At 36.2% G+C, this 16,513-nt stretch overlaps 1 protein-coding gene across 1 annotated transcript in view; it reads right to left on the bottom strand.

The window, feature by feature from the left end:
* Window positions 1–16,513, bottom strand: part of LOC136845234 (discoidin domain-containing receptor 2-like) — a 577,207-nt gene that overhangs the window by 20,867 nt on the left and 539,827 nt on the right. Inside the window, 4 exon segments of the mRNA XM_067115322.1 lie at window positions 1,678–1,766; window positions 3,534–3,674; window positions 6,818–6,843; window positions 6,846–7,013. Of these exon segments, the coding sequence (XP_066971423.1) occupies window positions 1,678–1,766; window positions 3,534–3,674; window positions 6,818–6,843; window positions 6,846–7,013 (424 nt within the window).

Below are 16,513 nucleotides of genomic sequence, written 5' to 3'. Positions count from 1 at the left end.
GCATTGATTTTAGTTTCTCAGAGAGCAATGAAACTTTATTTTTGTAAATTCATGTGTTAGGAATGAATAAATGTGGCGGACAATTCCATAATATATTAGAGTCAATAAGCTCAAAGACTATTGAATGTTTTAGAGGAATAAAGTATGCACAACATTTGATACTGACAATACTAGTCAAATGAATTATATAATTCTTCAGGAGGGGAATATATACAGTGCCCAGCTATATATTTAAAAAGAAAGAAAATACCAAATATTTCATTATGAGGAAGAAAGGGAATGGACTCATTTATATCCAAACTACATATTATTATTTTCCAAGGTCGTAAAAAAATTATTTCAGGGGCCCTTGTTCTAACTAAGTCTTTATTATTTTTATAATACTATTTTTATAATTTTAGCAACTCAAGAGACGGAAAAAAAGAGGGGGTTTCGTGCCCAATAAAGAAGGATTACGATACACATTGTCGAGGGGAAATCTCGCAATATTGGTTCATCAGAGGTTCTTAAACCTACTCGAAACAGGGCTTTATTTTTCGGGAGGGTGGGGGTGGGGATGGGGATGGGGACAGGGCGGGAGGTGCATTCACTTTGTTCTAAAAAATGATGAACTAAAGGTGCGTTCACTTCGTTCTAAAACAACATGATGAACTAAGGTCTGTTCCCTTTGTTCTAAAACAACATAATGAACTGGAGGTGCGTTCACTTCGTTCTAAAATAACATGATGAATTAGAGGTGCGTTCACTTTGTTCTAAAACAACACGATGAACTGGTGGTGCGTTCACTTTGTTCTAAACATGAAAAACAAGGGGTACGTTCACTTCGTTCTAAAACAACATGATGAACTGGTGGTGTGTTCACTTTGATCTAAAACAACATGAAGAACTAGAGGTGTTTATTTTGTTCTAAAACATGAAGAACTAGAGGTGCGTTCACTTGTTCTAAAACAACATACTGAACTGGAGGTGGGCTCATTTTTCTCTAAAACACCATGATGACCTAGAGGTGCGTTCTCTTTGTTCAAAAACAACATGATAAACTAATATTACAAAAGATTTTCTGATAACTGTATTCGTAAGTATAAATCATTCGTTCAATTCACTGCGATAAAAAACTTTTAGATTTTCAATTTCAGTTCCCCCCTTGACCTAAGCAATGATTCGTGTACCTGGTAGTTATGCAAATGCGTTGGGACACTGCTTTATTTGTACACAAATAAACTTGAACACAACATTCATATTCAAGAGCGGTGAGATAAGAGGAAAGAGCCAAGATCAACCATGACAATATATTCATTTACAATTAAACATGAACAAAAACACCTTGAACAACCCACTATGAATAAAGGCAAGATTCACACTACATCCATATACAATTAATAATAAAAAACATCTCCGGTACCCATCTATCTATTAACACACAAAACTAAACTAGAAAAAACGTCCAAACTACATTTTCGCACTACACTCATGTACAGTTAAAATACGATAAAAAGTGAATAGCTCATCTATAAAAAAACAAACCTGAACAGGGACAGCTACCACTTACAATCAAATACGAACAAAAACAGAGCTCCTCATTCACCTCTGAACATATAAAATGAACGACGACAACTCCCGAATTCCATTTTATGTAAAAACGAACCTAAGAGAACTGAAACTTCTTCTTTCCCTTACCTGACCGAGTGAGAGGCTTCCAACCTCAGCGTCTTCACCGCCACCATCTGCTTCTCACCTTCCTCGTCTTCTACTTCGCCCAGGTGAACCTACGTCGAGAGGAAAATGAAGCATAATTTAGAATGAGAATAGACTCGAATATGGAATTTAAGCTAAAGGTCAAGCGCTGGGACCTATGAGGTCGCTCAGCGCTTAAACCGTAATTGAAAGTAAGAAGGTTTGAAAGGTGTAACAGGAGGAAAACCTCGCGAATCAATTGTTAGGAGAGGGTTGGGGAAAGCAAGAACGAAAGAGAATATAACGGATGTACAGTAACTGGAATGAAAAATTGCAGCTAGGGGCCGAAGAGACGCCACAAAGAACCTTAATAAATGCCTACAGTGCACCACATGAGGTGCCCTGATGGCACTACCCCCTACGGGGTAATTAGAATAAGAAGAGAGAGAGAGAAAGTCACGCAAATCCTTTGCCTAAGTAACATTTTAAACATTTTACTTAAGGAACACTCAACTTGACTAAAATTATACTTGTAATTAAAAATAAGTCTCCTTGGTGACGTTACGGAGCCTCGTCAAAGCAATAAGAGGGACTTTTGAAAAAAACTTAATTAAGCAACACTTACAATACCCTCTTAACACTCAAAATTTATCGCCCAAGTACCACTTATCCTTAAGTAACACTTAAAATCTTGACGGTAAATACTTGGAGATCTTTAAGAATCGCTATATTTGGAATCCCTTGAGAATCGTCAAGTAAAAAGGCCCGTAGAGGCAATAAGAAAGGAATGAAATAAAGGGCAAAATTACATGTTTTTCTTCGTCACATTTTCATTTGCTTGCCCCACTTGTGGAATGAAAATTGAACTTCCTCGGATAAAGGGATGTATACGAGCTCTCATTTCCCGTTTTTTATTAACATTTCTCGCTTATTCCTATTGAAGGGGAAAAGATCACGGCTGAGCGTAAACAGGTTGCTCAAACACGGTGCTTGAATGGATAAACGAATTCCCGACAAAAATTCGCAACAAAAGGTATAAAAATGCTGTCGTTTGTATTACATTTGACATTAGAAAGAACATTCTTTCGAATGACAAATATAATTAATCAGATTGTAAGATTCCGTGCGTTATGATTCCCACTTAATAGAGGCTACATACAGTTTGCAAATACTGCAAGACACTAATAGGAGAATTTAAAAGGGAAAAACTATAAGTTTAATATCGCACAAGATCTTAACTTCTATTAAAAAAATATATTACTCAGTGATATCTCATCTCTACAAAAATGAGATATTTCTTGGATAATCTACTTTAAATATTCTTTCACTCTGCAGTGCTCTATAACAACGATGCACTTATTTTTCCAAAAGGTTAAAAAAAATGTAAACAAAAAAGCCTGTCTTAGCATCATCGTTTTAAGATATGAAATTAATGTCTTCAAATCATATACATATCTCATCGAGCCTCTAAATGGTTTTAAAAAAATGTAGCCAAAAAGGCCTGTGTCTTAACGTCATCTTTTTAAGACATGAAATCAATGTCTTTAAATCATATAAATATCATATCGAGCCTCTTGAAAAAATGTAAATAAAAAGGCCTATGTCTTCATACCGATTTAAGACAAGACGATGATTTCTTCATATCATACAAACATCAAATCATATCGAGTTCAGTTTGGAATAAAAGGTTTTAAAAATGTAAACAAAATGGCCTGTGTCTTTACATCACCGTTTTAATAAGACATGACGACGATGTCTTGATTTCACATAAATATCATATCATATATAGAGTTCACCTTGGAATATATTCCTCCCTATACTTAATTTTCCTTCAGTATCAAAACCTGCAGGTTCCTCACCTCCCCGAACTGTCCTTCACCAATCTGCTGAAGGAGAGTGATGGCCATCCTCGGGATCTCGCGAGCCGTGATGTTTTCCAGGTTGGCGGCGGAGCTCCCGGCTTGAGACTGTGGCTTCCCTCCTAAGGTGCCGTTGCTTCCCTGAAAGCAGAAGCATTTAATGTATAATCTATAATAATAAAGTGAGTGGATCTTTCTTGGGGGAAGGCAGGGGGTCGGGAGGGAAGGGGGGAACATGTCGCACCCAACCCTCCTCCTGCAAACCTGTTTGTCCGCCCCGGGTGGAGGCGGGGTAGGTAGGGGAGACATACCACATCCACCCCTCCTCCTGCAAACCTGTTTGTCCGCCCCGGGTGGAGGCGGGGTAGGCAGGGGGAGACATACCACATCCAGCCCTCCTCCTGCAAACCTGTTTGTCCGCCCCGGGTGGAGGCGGGGTAGGTAGGGGAGACATGACACATCCACCCTCCTCCTGCAAACCTGTTTGCCCACCCCAGGTGGGGGCAGGGTAGGTAGGGGATTGGGAGGGTAGGGGAGACATGATGGGCAGCGGTAGGTTCGAGGGAAGCGTAGCGCGCGCCATCAAGCTCATATATGAACAATGTTTGGTAGGGAAATCCAAACTGATAATGATAACAACTCTTATTTAGTAAGAAAGCCATACTTATAAAATGAAACGGTACTGTCTAAGGGTCAATTCAAGAATGAACAAAATCAAAACTGTTTAAGAACTTATTTAGATGTATGGAAAGTATTTTAGTATAAGAAGGAAAACGAGATGGGTAGGAAGTGGGAAGAGATGCAACATTATTTACGAGTTATGTTGGGGACGGGGGAGAAAGCCATCAGAATTGCAAAGGATACTGAAGATGTATTTGGTATTCTAAGGACCCTTAGCTTAACAGATTAAGCAAACAAACTTCAATTTCTCTCTATTAATATCAGGTGATAAAAATGGAGATATAATTATGTATATATACATACAAACATGTGTATGTATATATATGTATATATATTTTTGTATATATGTATGTATTTATTACTCCTTTAAGCAAGGCTTACGTTGGGAAGTTTTTTGCAGTTGGCACTGTTATTATTTCCCTAGAGAATACATTAATGGCACCATCATTAGCATCAATTATTGCACATGCACATTGCAATTTCCGCCTCTTCAGTAGTTCTCGTTTAAAAGAGTAACGAGAGAGAGAGAGAGAGAGAGAGAGAGAGAGAGAGAGAGAGAGAGAGAGAGAGAGAGAGAGAGAGAGAGAGAGAGAGAGATTCGTTTTAGGAATTGGTAAGTAACTAACGCGGAGTAATGACGAAGCACATTTACATCTTACAAATTTTTGTCTTTGAGAAAGTTGATTTTATCTTCCAATAAATGATTTACCGATTTACCAGTACTAGCATATATTTCCAAAGTAATTCGTGAATGATCTTCATAACCAGTGAATTTGACAATTACCTATTAGTGAATTCTCCGCAGGCGAAATTTATTTTTTTCTTTGGGGGCGGGCGGGACGATGAATCCTCAATTTTCATAAATGCAGAGTTCACAATATTTTTGTATTCAACGACATAAGGTGAATATTACATTTTTTCAATTTGCAAAATCAATTAATTCACAAACCTGAAATTCATTAATTTCCTTAATTCGCAAATTCCTTTATTTTGTTTTCCTCGATACTTAATCCGTATTTGACATTTCCGATTAAATTTGAGAATTTGACCCGACGAAAATTGTGGACACACAGCTCAATCCTACAATACGTTAATGACATGATTGATAAAATGGTCACGTGGCTAATATCATATATGGCTTAATTAACGACGGGAGGGGTTTAAAAGGGAGCGGGTAGGGGTTGGGGGGGAAGGGGGAGAAAGCTAGAATGGTGTAATTATTCGGGTGCTCTAAGCGCACCTGCAAATGAACCCACCTGGCCCTTTTACCTGGCTAATTACATTCAGGAAGTGGGTATGAAAAATCGTTATGGATTCCGAATCACAAACTTTATTTTGACCACCTACATATGAACTAGACAAGCTGCCCGTCATCCAATAGCGAGATAATTGGTTCGATTATTAATGAACGGATAATAAGTGAGAACTGACATATATTATATATATATATATATATATATATATATATATATATATATATATATATATATCTATATATCTATCTATCTATATATCTATATATATATACATATATATATATATATATATATATATATATATATATATGTATATATATATATATATATATATATATATATATATATATATATATATATATATATATATATATATATATATATATACAGATATATAGATATATATATATATATATATATATATGTATATATATATAGATATATATATATATATATATATATATATATATATATATATATATATATATATATATATATATATATATTAAGAGACCTCATTCAAACTGGATGGTATTTAATGGAGTTTTTATTCAAAAAGTTACAAGCTTTCTTGGACAAACAGTCCACATTATGAAGTATCCGTACAATGAGCAAACGCATAGTCCGGCTGTATTTATATCTGTGTGCTGGGTACTTTTAATCCTATAATCGCCTAGCTCTTCCTGTGTGACCTCCACCCTCTCTTGACCTTGGTCTTTCTCTGATCCCTGGTTCCAGATGTCCGTTTTCCGTGCGTTCTCTTGCGTTTTTTCTTCGTTTCCTTGCTACTGTGCAAGGAAACGAAGAAAAAACGCAAGAGAACGCACGGAAAACGGACATCTGGAACCAGGGATCAGAGAAAGACCAAGGTCAAGAGAGGGTGGAGGTCACACAGGAAGAGCTAGGCGATTATAGGATTAAAAGTACCAGCACACAGATATAAATACAGCCGACTATACGTTTGCTCATTGTACGGATATTTGATAATGTGGACTGTTTGTCCAAGAAAGCTTGTAACTTTTTGAATAAAAACTCCATTAAATACCATCCAGTTTGAATGAGGTCCTCTTAGTAATTCTACTAATGCACAGAACAATTGTGTATGTGATAAAGTTAATATATATATATATATATATATATATATATATATATATATATATATATATATATATATATATATATATATATATATATATATATATATCAGTTCTCACTATATATATATATATATATATATATATATATATATATATATATATATATATATATATATATATATATATACAGTATATATATATATATACATATACAGCCTGATTGATTGCTGATTCATGCAACACTACTCACAGCAACGATTTCGGTGGCGGCGTAAAGCTTTCCTGAGGCTGGGCCGTATTGGACACGCTGGATGACTTCCCCAGGAAGGTGTTGATGGTGGAGGCGTGCATGGGCGGCTTCGTGTGAGGCAGAGGGGGAGGGTAGACTGCCGTCCCGCCCGCGTCGCCCGCCAGGTGGGGAATGGCGTACTCTGTCGAAGGGCATTCTGGAAGAGAGTATGAGAGTGGTGTTTGTTGTGGCTTTACTAGGAGATTTTAGTATTATAGAGTAGTTTATGAATGAACAGAAACCACCATACATATATACTGTATATATGTGTATGTATATAAATATGTATGTATATACATATATATATATATAATATATATATATATATATATATATATATATATATATATATATATATACTGTATATATATATATATATATATATATATATATATATATATATATATATATATATATATATATATATATATATATATATATATATATATATATATATATATATATAGAAGCACTGGGCAAAGGCAGACGCAATAACCCATGTTAATAATTTTACCGGTGGGTATGCTCTAAATCTCGGTTTTTTACCTGTTGTTCTGTTTTCCATTGAACCTGTATTATCTTCTGTTCTTCATGAAGATTTATTTAACGTTATTAAAGTGCTCACCTCCTGTTAATAATTCCAGGTATCCTTTTTTGTTCATTTTATTGTAAGTTTTCAAATGTCAACAAGACGAAAGTACTAGATACAACCAAGTTACTATTAGTGGCCCAGGTAAAGTTTATGCTAATCACGTGTTAACTAGTGATTTATTTACACAAACACATATTTACACATACACACAAAAATACATTTACATATACACACAATTTCACCATTATACATTTTTTTTTTAATAATTACAATGTCCTTTTAACTTATCAAATTCCACACGCACTCCTAAACATCCCAAATAAACCCCGAGACAAGAAGAGCTCTGAAGAGTCAAGTCGGCTTGTGTGCGGGACCATATTTTTGCAGGGGAAGAGGACACCTCCAGGAGACGTCGTTCCTTAAGTAAAAGGTTTTAGGAGCGGAGACAGAGAGAGAGAGAGAGAGAGAAGAGGAAGGTAAGAATTCCCTATATATTTTGTTGGATAACAAAATATATAAGAACGCTGTCAAAAGTGTAGATTCGAGGTGATATGATTGAGGTCAATAATTGCTGAATTTTTATTTTCCTACGAGCCTGATGGCGCGCGCTACCCTGCGCTGGAACCCGGCGCTGCCCGTCATGTCTCCCCTACCTCCCGACCGCCTTTCTACCCCGCCCCCACGCGGGAGGACAAACAAGAGAGATCCACTCGGATTTTATTATTATAAATAAATCCATTAAAGGAGAGACGAATGTTCAAAACAATGCACAATTAAAAACTTAAACTAACGTAGTGGATACCGTTACCAGAACCCACAAATTCGATGCAGTATTTGATAAAAAAAAAGATTAAATACGGTAAAGGGCTTGAATAAGTACTAAAATACAAAATGCTTTAGTCATGCACTAGCAGACCTTTTGTATAAAACAAATGAAATTAATGTTTTTAAAAGTATACTATAGTGTGGCTACCTCCTAGCCTAGGAATGGCAGTACAGAAAAACAGTAAGGACACTGGCGCATTCCAGCTGGAAAAGGGAATAAGAACCGATTCCTAGACATAGCAGTAAGAGGAAAGAAACACGGAAAATATTTCCAGTAGAAGCAGGTCCTGTGACTTCATCAAAAAAGCGAGTTAGTAAGGGGGAAAGGTCTGTACTTTGGGGCGATTAATTACCAACTTGTTTGGAACAAGTTCCTCGAGAGTATCTTACATTTTTTCACTTTCTGAGAGAGAGAGAGAGAGAGAGAGAGAGAGAGAGAGAGAGAGAGAGAGAGAGAGAGAGAGAGAGAGAGAGAGAGAATTTTACTAGCAGTGTCCAAAATTTCCCATTTGCATTACTTCTTAACGCTAAATAAACTCGCAGAAAACAATTGTTTCACTTCCAAAACTAACTAAATAAACCCCCTCCTAACAATTACATTACTTTGAAAATAAACTATTTATTTTCCCACACTCATCAGACTTTATGCAAAGCGCCAAAAAATAACGTTCATTTAATATTCGCTAGGTAACGGAGCATACTGTAGTTGAAACAATAAATAAAATAAAATTCAGCAGGACCTGTACACATACACACACATACATACATACACACACACACACACATATATATATATATATATATATATATATATATATATATATATATATATATATATATATATATATATATATTGATACACAGTATTAGAAGTCACAAATATATATATATACAATAGAAAGGGTACTGTGTGTTCGTCAGTACTGTCTCTGTAATATATATATATTTGCGACTTCTAATACTATTTATTAGTCTTTCGTCAATGGCTTGGAAATAAAGTCGAAACCGGTCAGGAGCTACACCCCGTCTCTTATTTTTCACCTGCGGTAATGTGTGATAAATGAGTCACGTGCTAAAGTGATTATAATCACACACACACACACATATATATATATATATATACATATACAGTATATATATACACACAGACATACACATATATATATATATATATATATATACATATATATATATATATATATATATATATATATATATATATATATATATATATATATATATATATATATATATATATATATATATATGTAATTCTAATCCAATAAACGGGTAAGAACAAGGCCTCAAAATACTCAGAAAATACGTAAACGGCGATTCCTTTCCTCAAGAGCCGGGCTATGAAGGCCCAGGAGAGATAAGCCTTTAATCGAGGAGGCATTTTACCTATGCCATTAAACACGCAGCCCGAAAACTTCCCTGGCGCCGAGCCCACGCGGGCGAATTTCTAACTTCAAAACACGGGGTTTCCGACCGTACGCGCAAGCATGTTCTGAAGTATAATTGCTCCTTTAAAGGTCTTTCTATCTCCCTATAGATATACATTCTTCCTCTTTTCCCCTTCAATTATTCCTCCTTTCCCCTCATTTCCCCTCGTCAGCAATTTACCTCACGTTCCTCCATCCCTCAGTCAATAACCATTAAAGATAAGCCTCAATATTCTATCCTCCTCCTCCTCCTCCTCCACCTCCTCAACATAGTAGGTCTTCCTCCAAATTTGCTAATACAAAATATTTGGGCCAAATCGCTGGCTGCTGCCATGTTCATGCCACTTCGTTCAAACTAAGACCAAATAAGCGAGGGAGTTCTATATTTTCGTCATAAAATGGGCACAAAGTTGAGTAAAAAATATTTGTCTTAGAGACTGTGACCACCTTTCCTCATCCTGATTTTCTCCCTAGACGTGAGAGGTCAGAAAAATTCTCAACATATATAGTAATTATAGTTTTACTTAACGTGGAAACATTTGACCCATTTCGTAAAACTGTTATTCGACAACACGAGAACTTCTGACATTAATCGATCTGCATGTATCGAAACTCAAAAGGATCTACTATATCCTTTAAGGTTGGAAGAACTTATCCGACACATACTATACACACACACACATATATATATAAATATATACATACATATATATATATATATATATATATATATATATATATATATATATATATATATATAATAAATCACCATGAATAAGATAAAATATTTAAATTACTTTTCGCACGTATGACTGTACGATATGCCCACCCATTTTACCATAATATAATTACAGGTCATTTACTTGGTCATGTACCTGTATAAAGTCGCGGACAACTAAATTTTTTTTATGTAGGGACCTTGTGTGACCTTATGGAGCAGCTCAGACAACTTGATAACCAAATACAATTCAAAATCAAAACAATATTCATACCTGTGGCATCTTCTGTTCATCAAAATTTACTTTATAGTCTGTTTACTACAGATGTTATATTTTCCCTTTTCTAAACTTGACTTTTAACTAATTACTTTTCTGTGTGCCTTCATAATCGTAAAATTACTCACTGGGATTTAGATCAATATCATCTAAATACATTTCGCAACAAACAGTCCTCGATATCATTTAACAATCATGAACTGAAAAGTAAGTTTCCAGTCTAATTACTATCGTTTCCTCACAGCAAACCGATCTAAGTTCGTTTACTGTCATTAACTGACTACAAAAATAATATGAATTCATTCAATAACATTAATTTGTCACAAACATTTTTCTTTATTTCACTGCAAAAAATTTAAAACAAAATCGTAAGTCAATTTTATAATAAAAAAAAAATTCTTAATTATCTGCCGTAACACTAAACAGTTATCAACGTTTAAAGAATTCATTCAACTATCATTTATTCATAAAGTTTAATCTGCAACAAGCAGATACAATTAGACGATTCCATTCACAGAATTCCTTCATCCCCTCTTCAACTATCCGTGTTTACATAATTTTCTTTCGAATACTCAACGAAAATTTTCTATTGTTCCCCGTATGCCTTCGCCCTTTCTGATTTATCCGAAATAATAAAAGAAAATAAAAATGATAAAACAAGGGGACAAGCAAAAATGAACCTTAAAACATTTGGCCAATACATGTTTCTGCATTTGGAGGATTTCCCTTGACATGCAGATGCTCCCACGGGGGTGATAAAGGCCACACACTCACACCTCACCCTTCCAGGCTTCTCTCAACCCTCCTCCTCCTCCTCCTCCTCCTCCCTCTCCCCCCTTCCTCTTGACTCATCCACCTTCTTCCTCCTCCTCCCACTTCCCATTTCTCCTCATGGCACAGCGGCCCTTTTCCACCCTTCCTTTAACCCCTTTGTGTTGCGATGGTTCTCTCTTTCTCTTCTTTGCTCTTGCTTCTTACTTCCTCATTGCGCAGCCTCTTGTCCTCTCCTTCCCTCTCATACATTCCTCTCTGTTTGGTACAACCCGTCACTCTTCTGTCCTTCCCCCATCTTCCTCTCACTCCTTTCTATTTGCTACAACCTCTCTCTTCTGCCCTCCTATATCTTCCTCTCACTCCTCTCTATTTGCTATAACTCTCTTTTCTGTCCTCCTCCATCTTCCTCTCACTCCTCTCTACTAAAATATCTCTTTTCTGTCCTCCTCCATCTTCCTCTCACTCCTCTCTACTAAAATATCTCTTTTCTGTCCTCCTCCATCTTCCTCTCACTCCTCTCTACTAAAATATCTCTTTTCTGTCCTCCTCCATCTTCCTCTCACTCCTCTCTATTTGCTACAACCTCTCTCTTCTGTCCTCCTCCATCTCCCTCTCACTCCTCTCTATTTGCTACAACCTCTCTCTTCTGTCCTCCTCCATCTCCCTCTCACTCCTCTCTATTTGCTACAACTCTCATTTCTGTCCTCCTCCATCTCCCTCTCACTCCTCTCTGTACGCCACAACTCCTGTCTTTTCCGTCCTCTTCCTTCCCCCTTCCACTTCCCATCTCCGAAAATTCCCTCCATTTTCGCATTTCTCCTCGTCTACTTTCCGTTACCTTTTTCAATCTCATCTACCTTTCCGTTACCTTTTACATTCTCATCTACCTTTCCGTTACCTTTTACGTTCTCACCTACCTTTCCGTTACCTTTTTGATTGTCATCTACCTTTCCGTTACCTTTTTCATTCTCACCTACCTTTCCGTTACCTTTTTGATTGTCATCTACCTTTCCGTTACCTTTTTCATTCTCACCTACCTTTCCGTTACCTTTTACTTTCTCATCTACCTTTCCGTTACATTTTTCATCCTCATCTACATTCCAGTTTACATTTTTCATTCTTCAATCCTTCCCCCTTCCACTTAACTCCTTTCCCCTCAGCCCCCAACACCTCTCCATTCATCTGGAGTCGGTCCTTTTGCACATATATCCATCAGACGTCAGGCTTCCCCCTAGGACCCTTAATTCTATGTTAACCTATGGCCGGCGATCCACTGATAGGGGAATTAGACTGACAAAAGATGATGCCTCCTATAAATCCTGGGGTGCATAAGAGAGAGAGAGAGAGAGAGAGAGAGAGAGAGAGAGAGAGAGAGAGAGAGAGAGAGAGAGAGAGAGAGACCTTTATAGTATGATATATAAATGACTGCTTAACACTGGTCATTATAGGGTACTCCAAAAATTTTCCTTTTAAAATGCCAAGACATTCGTATCCGTATTTATCTAAGAAGCCTATTTATCCTATTCATATGCGAAGTCTAAGGGTGCTATGCCATACGAAGGATTAATTAGAGGTCAAATATTGAAACACCCACACATACATATATATACACGTATATATATATATGTATATTTATATATATATATAAATTATATATGTATATGTATATATATATATATATATATATATATATATATATATATATATATATATATATATATATATATAATACATACATAAACCAAACAAGAGCCAAAGTATTTCAAATCCACCAAATACCTAAGCGGATTCGCCTTCACCAATGCAGAGCAGAGGGGGATCTAAAATTTACGATGTAAATAATTTTTTTTAATTCATTGAAAAACGCCGAAGAGTAGCAGCACCCTTTCCCCGTTCCCACTTTTAAGCTGCGGGCTTAAGGCTGAGATTTAAGGAGAAAAAGCCCAGGCACTGATGAATATGAATAGATATAAAAAAAAGTAAGAGGAAAATTATTACATAACACATTGCGAAGTTTAGTCACCGGGAAGTCATGGGGATAAATGCTGCATGGGAAAGCAGGATTGGAAAATGATTTAGAATAGTCGGGTCTTGAAATTTCCAGAGGCAAAGAATAAATAGCAATAGCGGCCATTATGATGATTTAAACTATATAATAATTAAAAAGAAAAATAAATAAATGTTTGAACGCAAGACGACGCACCGAGTTTAATTTTGTGGTTGTACACAACAATTTAGCAACATGACACTCGTGGAGAAACATTCCTTTGCCATAGTGACAGTAACTATATTAACTCTTCGTATAGCATCACTAGTGTCTCCACTACTGTCTCCTATTTTTAATGGAAGTATGATCTTGTTAGCTCCAAGCCCTTCCCTAGGTTGGCTGCGACTCACTAAACTTAACTAACTACCAGGTATTCGAGCCACTGTTTAGTTCAACAGAGACATATTGATCGTTAAAGGAAGTGTCTAAATCGTTCCATCTCTCGACCTCTCCTAGGAATCGAACTTTGGTTTCTTCGCTGGTGAGACGAGTAGGCCAACCATAACCACTAGACCACGAGGTCTCTCTCTCTCTCTCTCTCTATATGTATGTATATATATATATATACACACACATATATACATATATATATATATATATATATATATATATATATATATATATATATATATATATATATATATATATATATATATATATATATATATATATATATAACAGAGCCACTTGCAGAAATCACACATAGAATTCTGTATCCCTCATGAAGAAAATAAGACTTCATAATCTTACTATACTGGTATATAATTAACCACAGAGAGAGAGAGAGAGAGAGAGAGAGAGAGAGAGAGAGAGAGACCCCCACTTCCTTAAAAAAGCAATGAAGACAAATGACGTCAAAAAAAGAAAAAACCCTTTGCATTTCCATAACCTATGCACCGGACCGACCTTTGCCAGGCCATATCTTCATATGTAACTCCCTCTTAAAATTCACTTCACACGGTCAAATGATATATAGGTTAAAAAAAAAAACAATCGCACTAAAACAAAGACATTGGTTTAACGAAGATAAACGAGTCCTTTACGGCCAGGACCTCGTTTAATCTCGCTTAAAGTCCAGGAGAGGGGAAGTCACAAGTGAGGAGAAGAGGGTGGGGTGGGTGCGACTAGTAGGGAGGAGGAGGAGGAGGAGGAGGAGGAGGAGGAGGAGGAGGAGGAGGAGGAGGAGGAGGAGGAGGAGGAGGAGGAGGAGGAGTATGGTGGATTAAAGCATTTTAGATAATGTATATATATGTATATATGTACAGTATATGTATGTATATATATATATATACATATACATATATATAAATATATACACATACATACACATATAATGTAATGTGTATCCCAGAACCTTGCTTTTATTTGATTTAAATTCTTGGATACCCAAAAAAGCTCAGAACTGTTCTCAAATTCACTTGTGAAACATTGTGCTGATAACAATGAGTATCAAAATCAATTCGATTCACCTACAATAATTCCTCTATACAGACAACATCGAGACATTTCCACTTCGATTTCAGATAAATAAAATAAAAAAAAAAACACTGAAGGAGGGCATAAATACTTAAAATAATACTTAAGTGATACATAACCCTTCCCTAAGATACAACTAGGAAGGAGAAACTTCCGAATTTGCAGGTAAATAGTAGGACCAGACGACACCATACCAAACGCTTCAAAGGTTCGTCTGAAAATTGGTTCCTTTATCCTACTGAACCATTCCTTAAATCAATAAAAAAAGTTTACAGTTTTGATGAGAAAGATAAATAAATACGTTTATGACGTTTAAATGCCCCAAAAAAAAAAAAATAGAATAAGTAAAATAAAATAAAGAAGGAAAATACAGAGTAAAAGAAGCCAATATTAGCTCTCACAAGAAGAATACCTCATTTATTTGTAAATATACTTTACTTGTGGCCTTGAAGAACAAGCAAAAGGAGAAGCAAAATACTAAGTCTCAGAAATGCTTCTGCTAGTCCTCAGAGGAACAAGTCTCCAACATCCATTCGCGAAAAAAAAAAATAAAAGAAACTCTGATATTCTTTCGCTCTAAAAGAAGGACAAGTACCTTCCTTGTCCCTTGGCAGAAGAAGAAGAAGAAGAAGAAGAAGAAGAAGGAGGAGGAGGAGGAGGAGGAGGAGGAGGAGGAGGAGGAGGAGGAGGAGGAAGAGGAAGAGGAAGAGGAAGAGGAAGAGGAAGAGTAAGAAGATGAAGAGGAACAAGATGGCAAGGTTTACGCCCGGAAAGTTTATAGGCTCTTCATGCACGAGAGATTTGCTCTTGCGTTACAACTTCGCAACAAGTGTAAATTTTCGGGCGGGCCAAAGTAATGCCCTGGACGAGACTTCCAGATGTCTGAATTTACTAACCCTTGCCCACTTTCCCCCATGGCCTCAAGGCACTTGCCTCCCTCTTCCTCCTACCTCGCTAGGAGGTACTCTCCATTTTCGTACCTCGCCAGGAGGTACCCTCCCTTTCCCTCTTCCTACCAGATTCTTCCCCTGTTCCTTCTCCCTAGATTCTGGCTTCCTCCAAAAATGATGTCTGGGTCATAAGCAAAGGTCGTTATAAACAGCATTGAAAATTTAAAGCTAAAAGTATTGCAAAATGGCAAGAAATTGCAACAAAAAAATATGGCAAATTTTTACTCTTAAGTGACTCATTGACAAATCATATAACATGAGAGCAACATCAAATCATATATCTCCGCCTCAGAGAGATTTTTACAGACTGACTGACTTAAGGAATGAAACAATTTTGATTCGAACAATTTTGATTCGAAGTCCAAGAAAGCGAGCGTAAAAATACCCGAGATCCTTCCTTGGCTAGAAAAATGTTGGTTCCATACAACGCAAAAAAAAAAAAAAAAAAAAAAAAAAAAAAAAAAACTGTAAATGCGCCTTCGTCCGTTACTTTCATACTCAAATTACAGAAACCTTCTTTATTAATTATAGTTTATGTGTATGTATATATATA

This window comes from Macrobrachium rosenbergii, chromosome 13, assembly GCF_040412425.1.
Source record: "Macrobrachium rosenbergii isolate ZJJX-2024 chromosome 13, ASM4041242v1, whole genome shotgun sequence".
In the NCBI taxonomy this organism is placed as follows: Eukaryota; Metazoa; Arthropoda; class Malacostraca; order Decapoda; family Palaemonidae; genus Macrobrachium; species Macrobrachium rosenbergii.
This window is presented reverse-complemented; position numbering and strand designations above follow the sequence as displayed.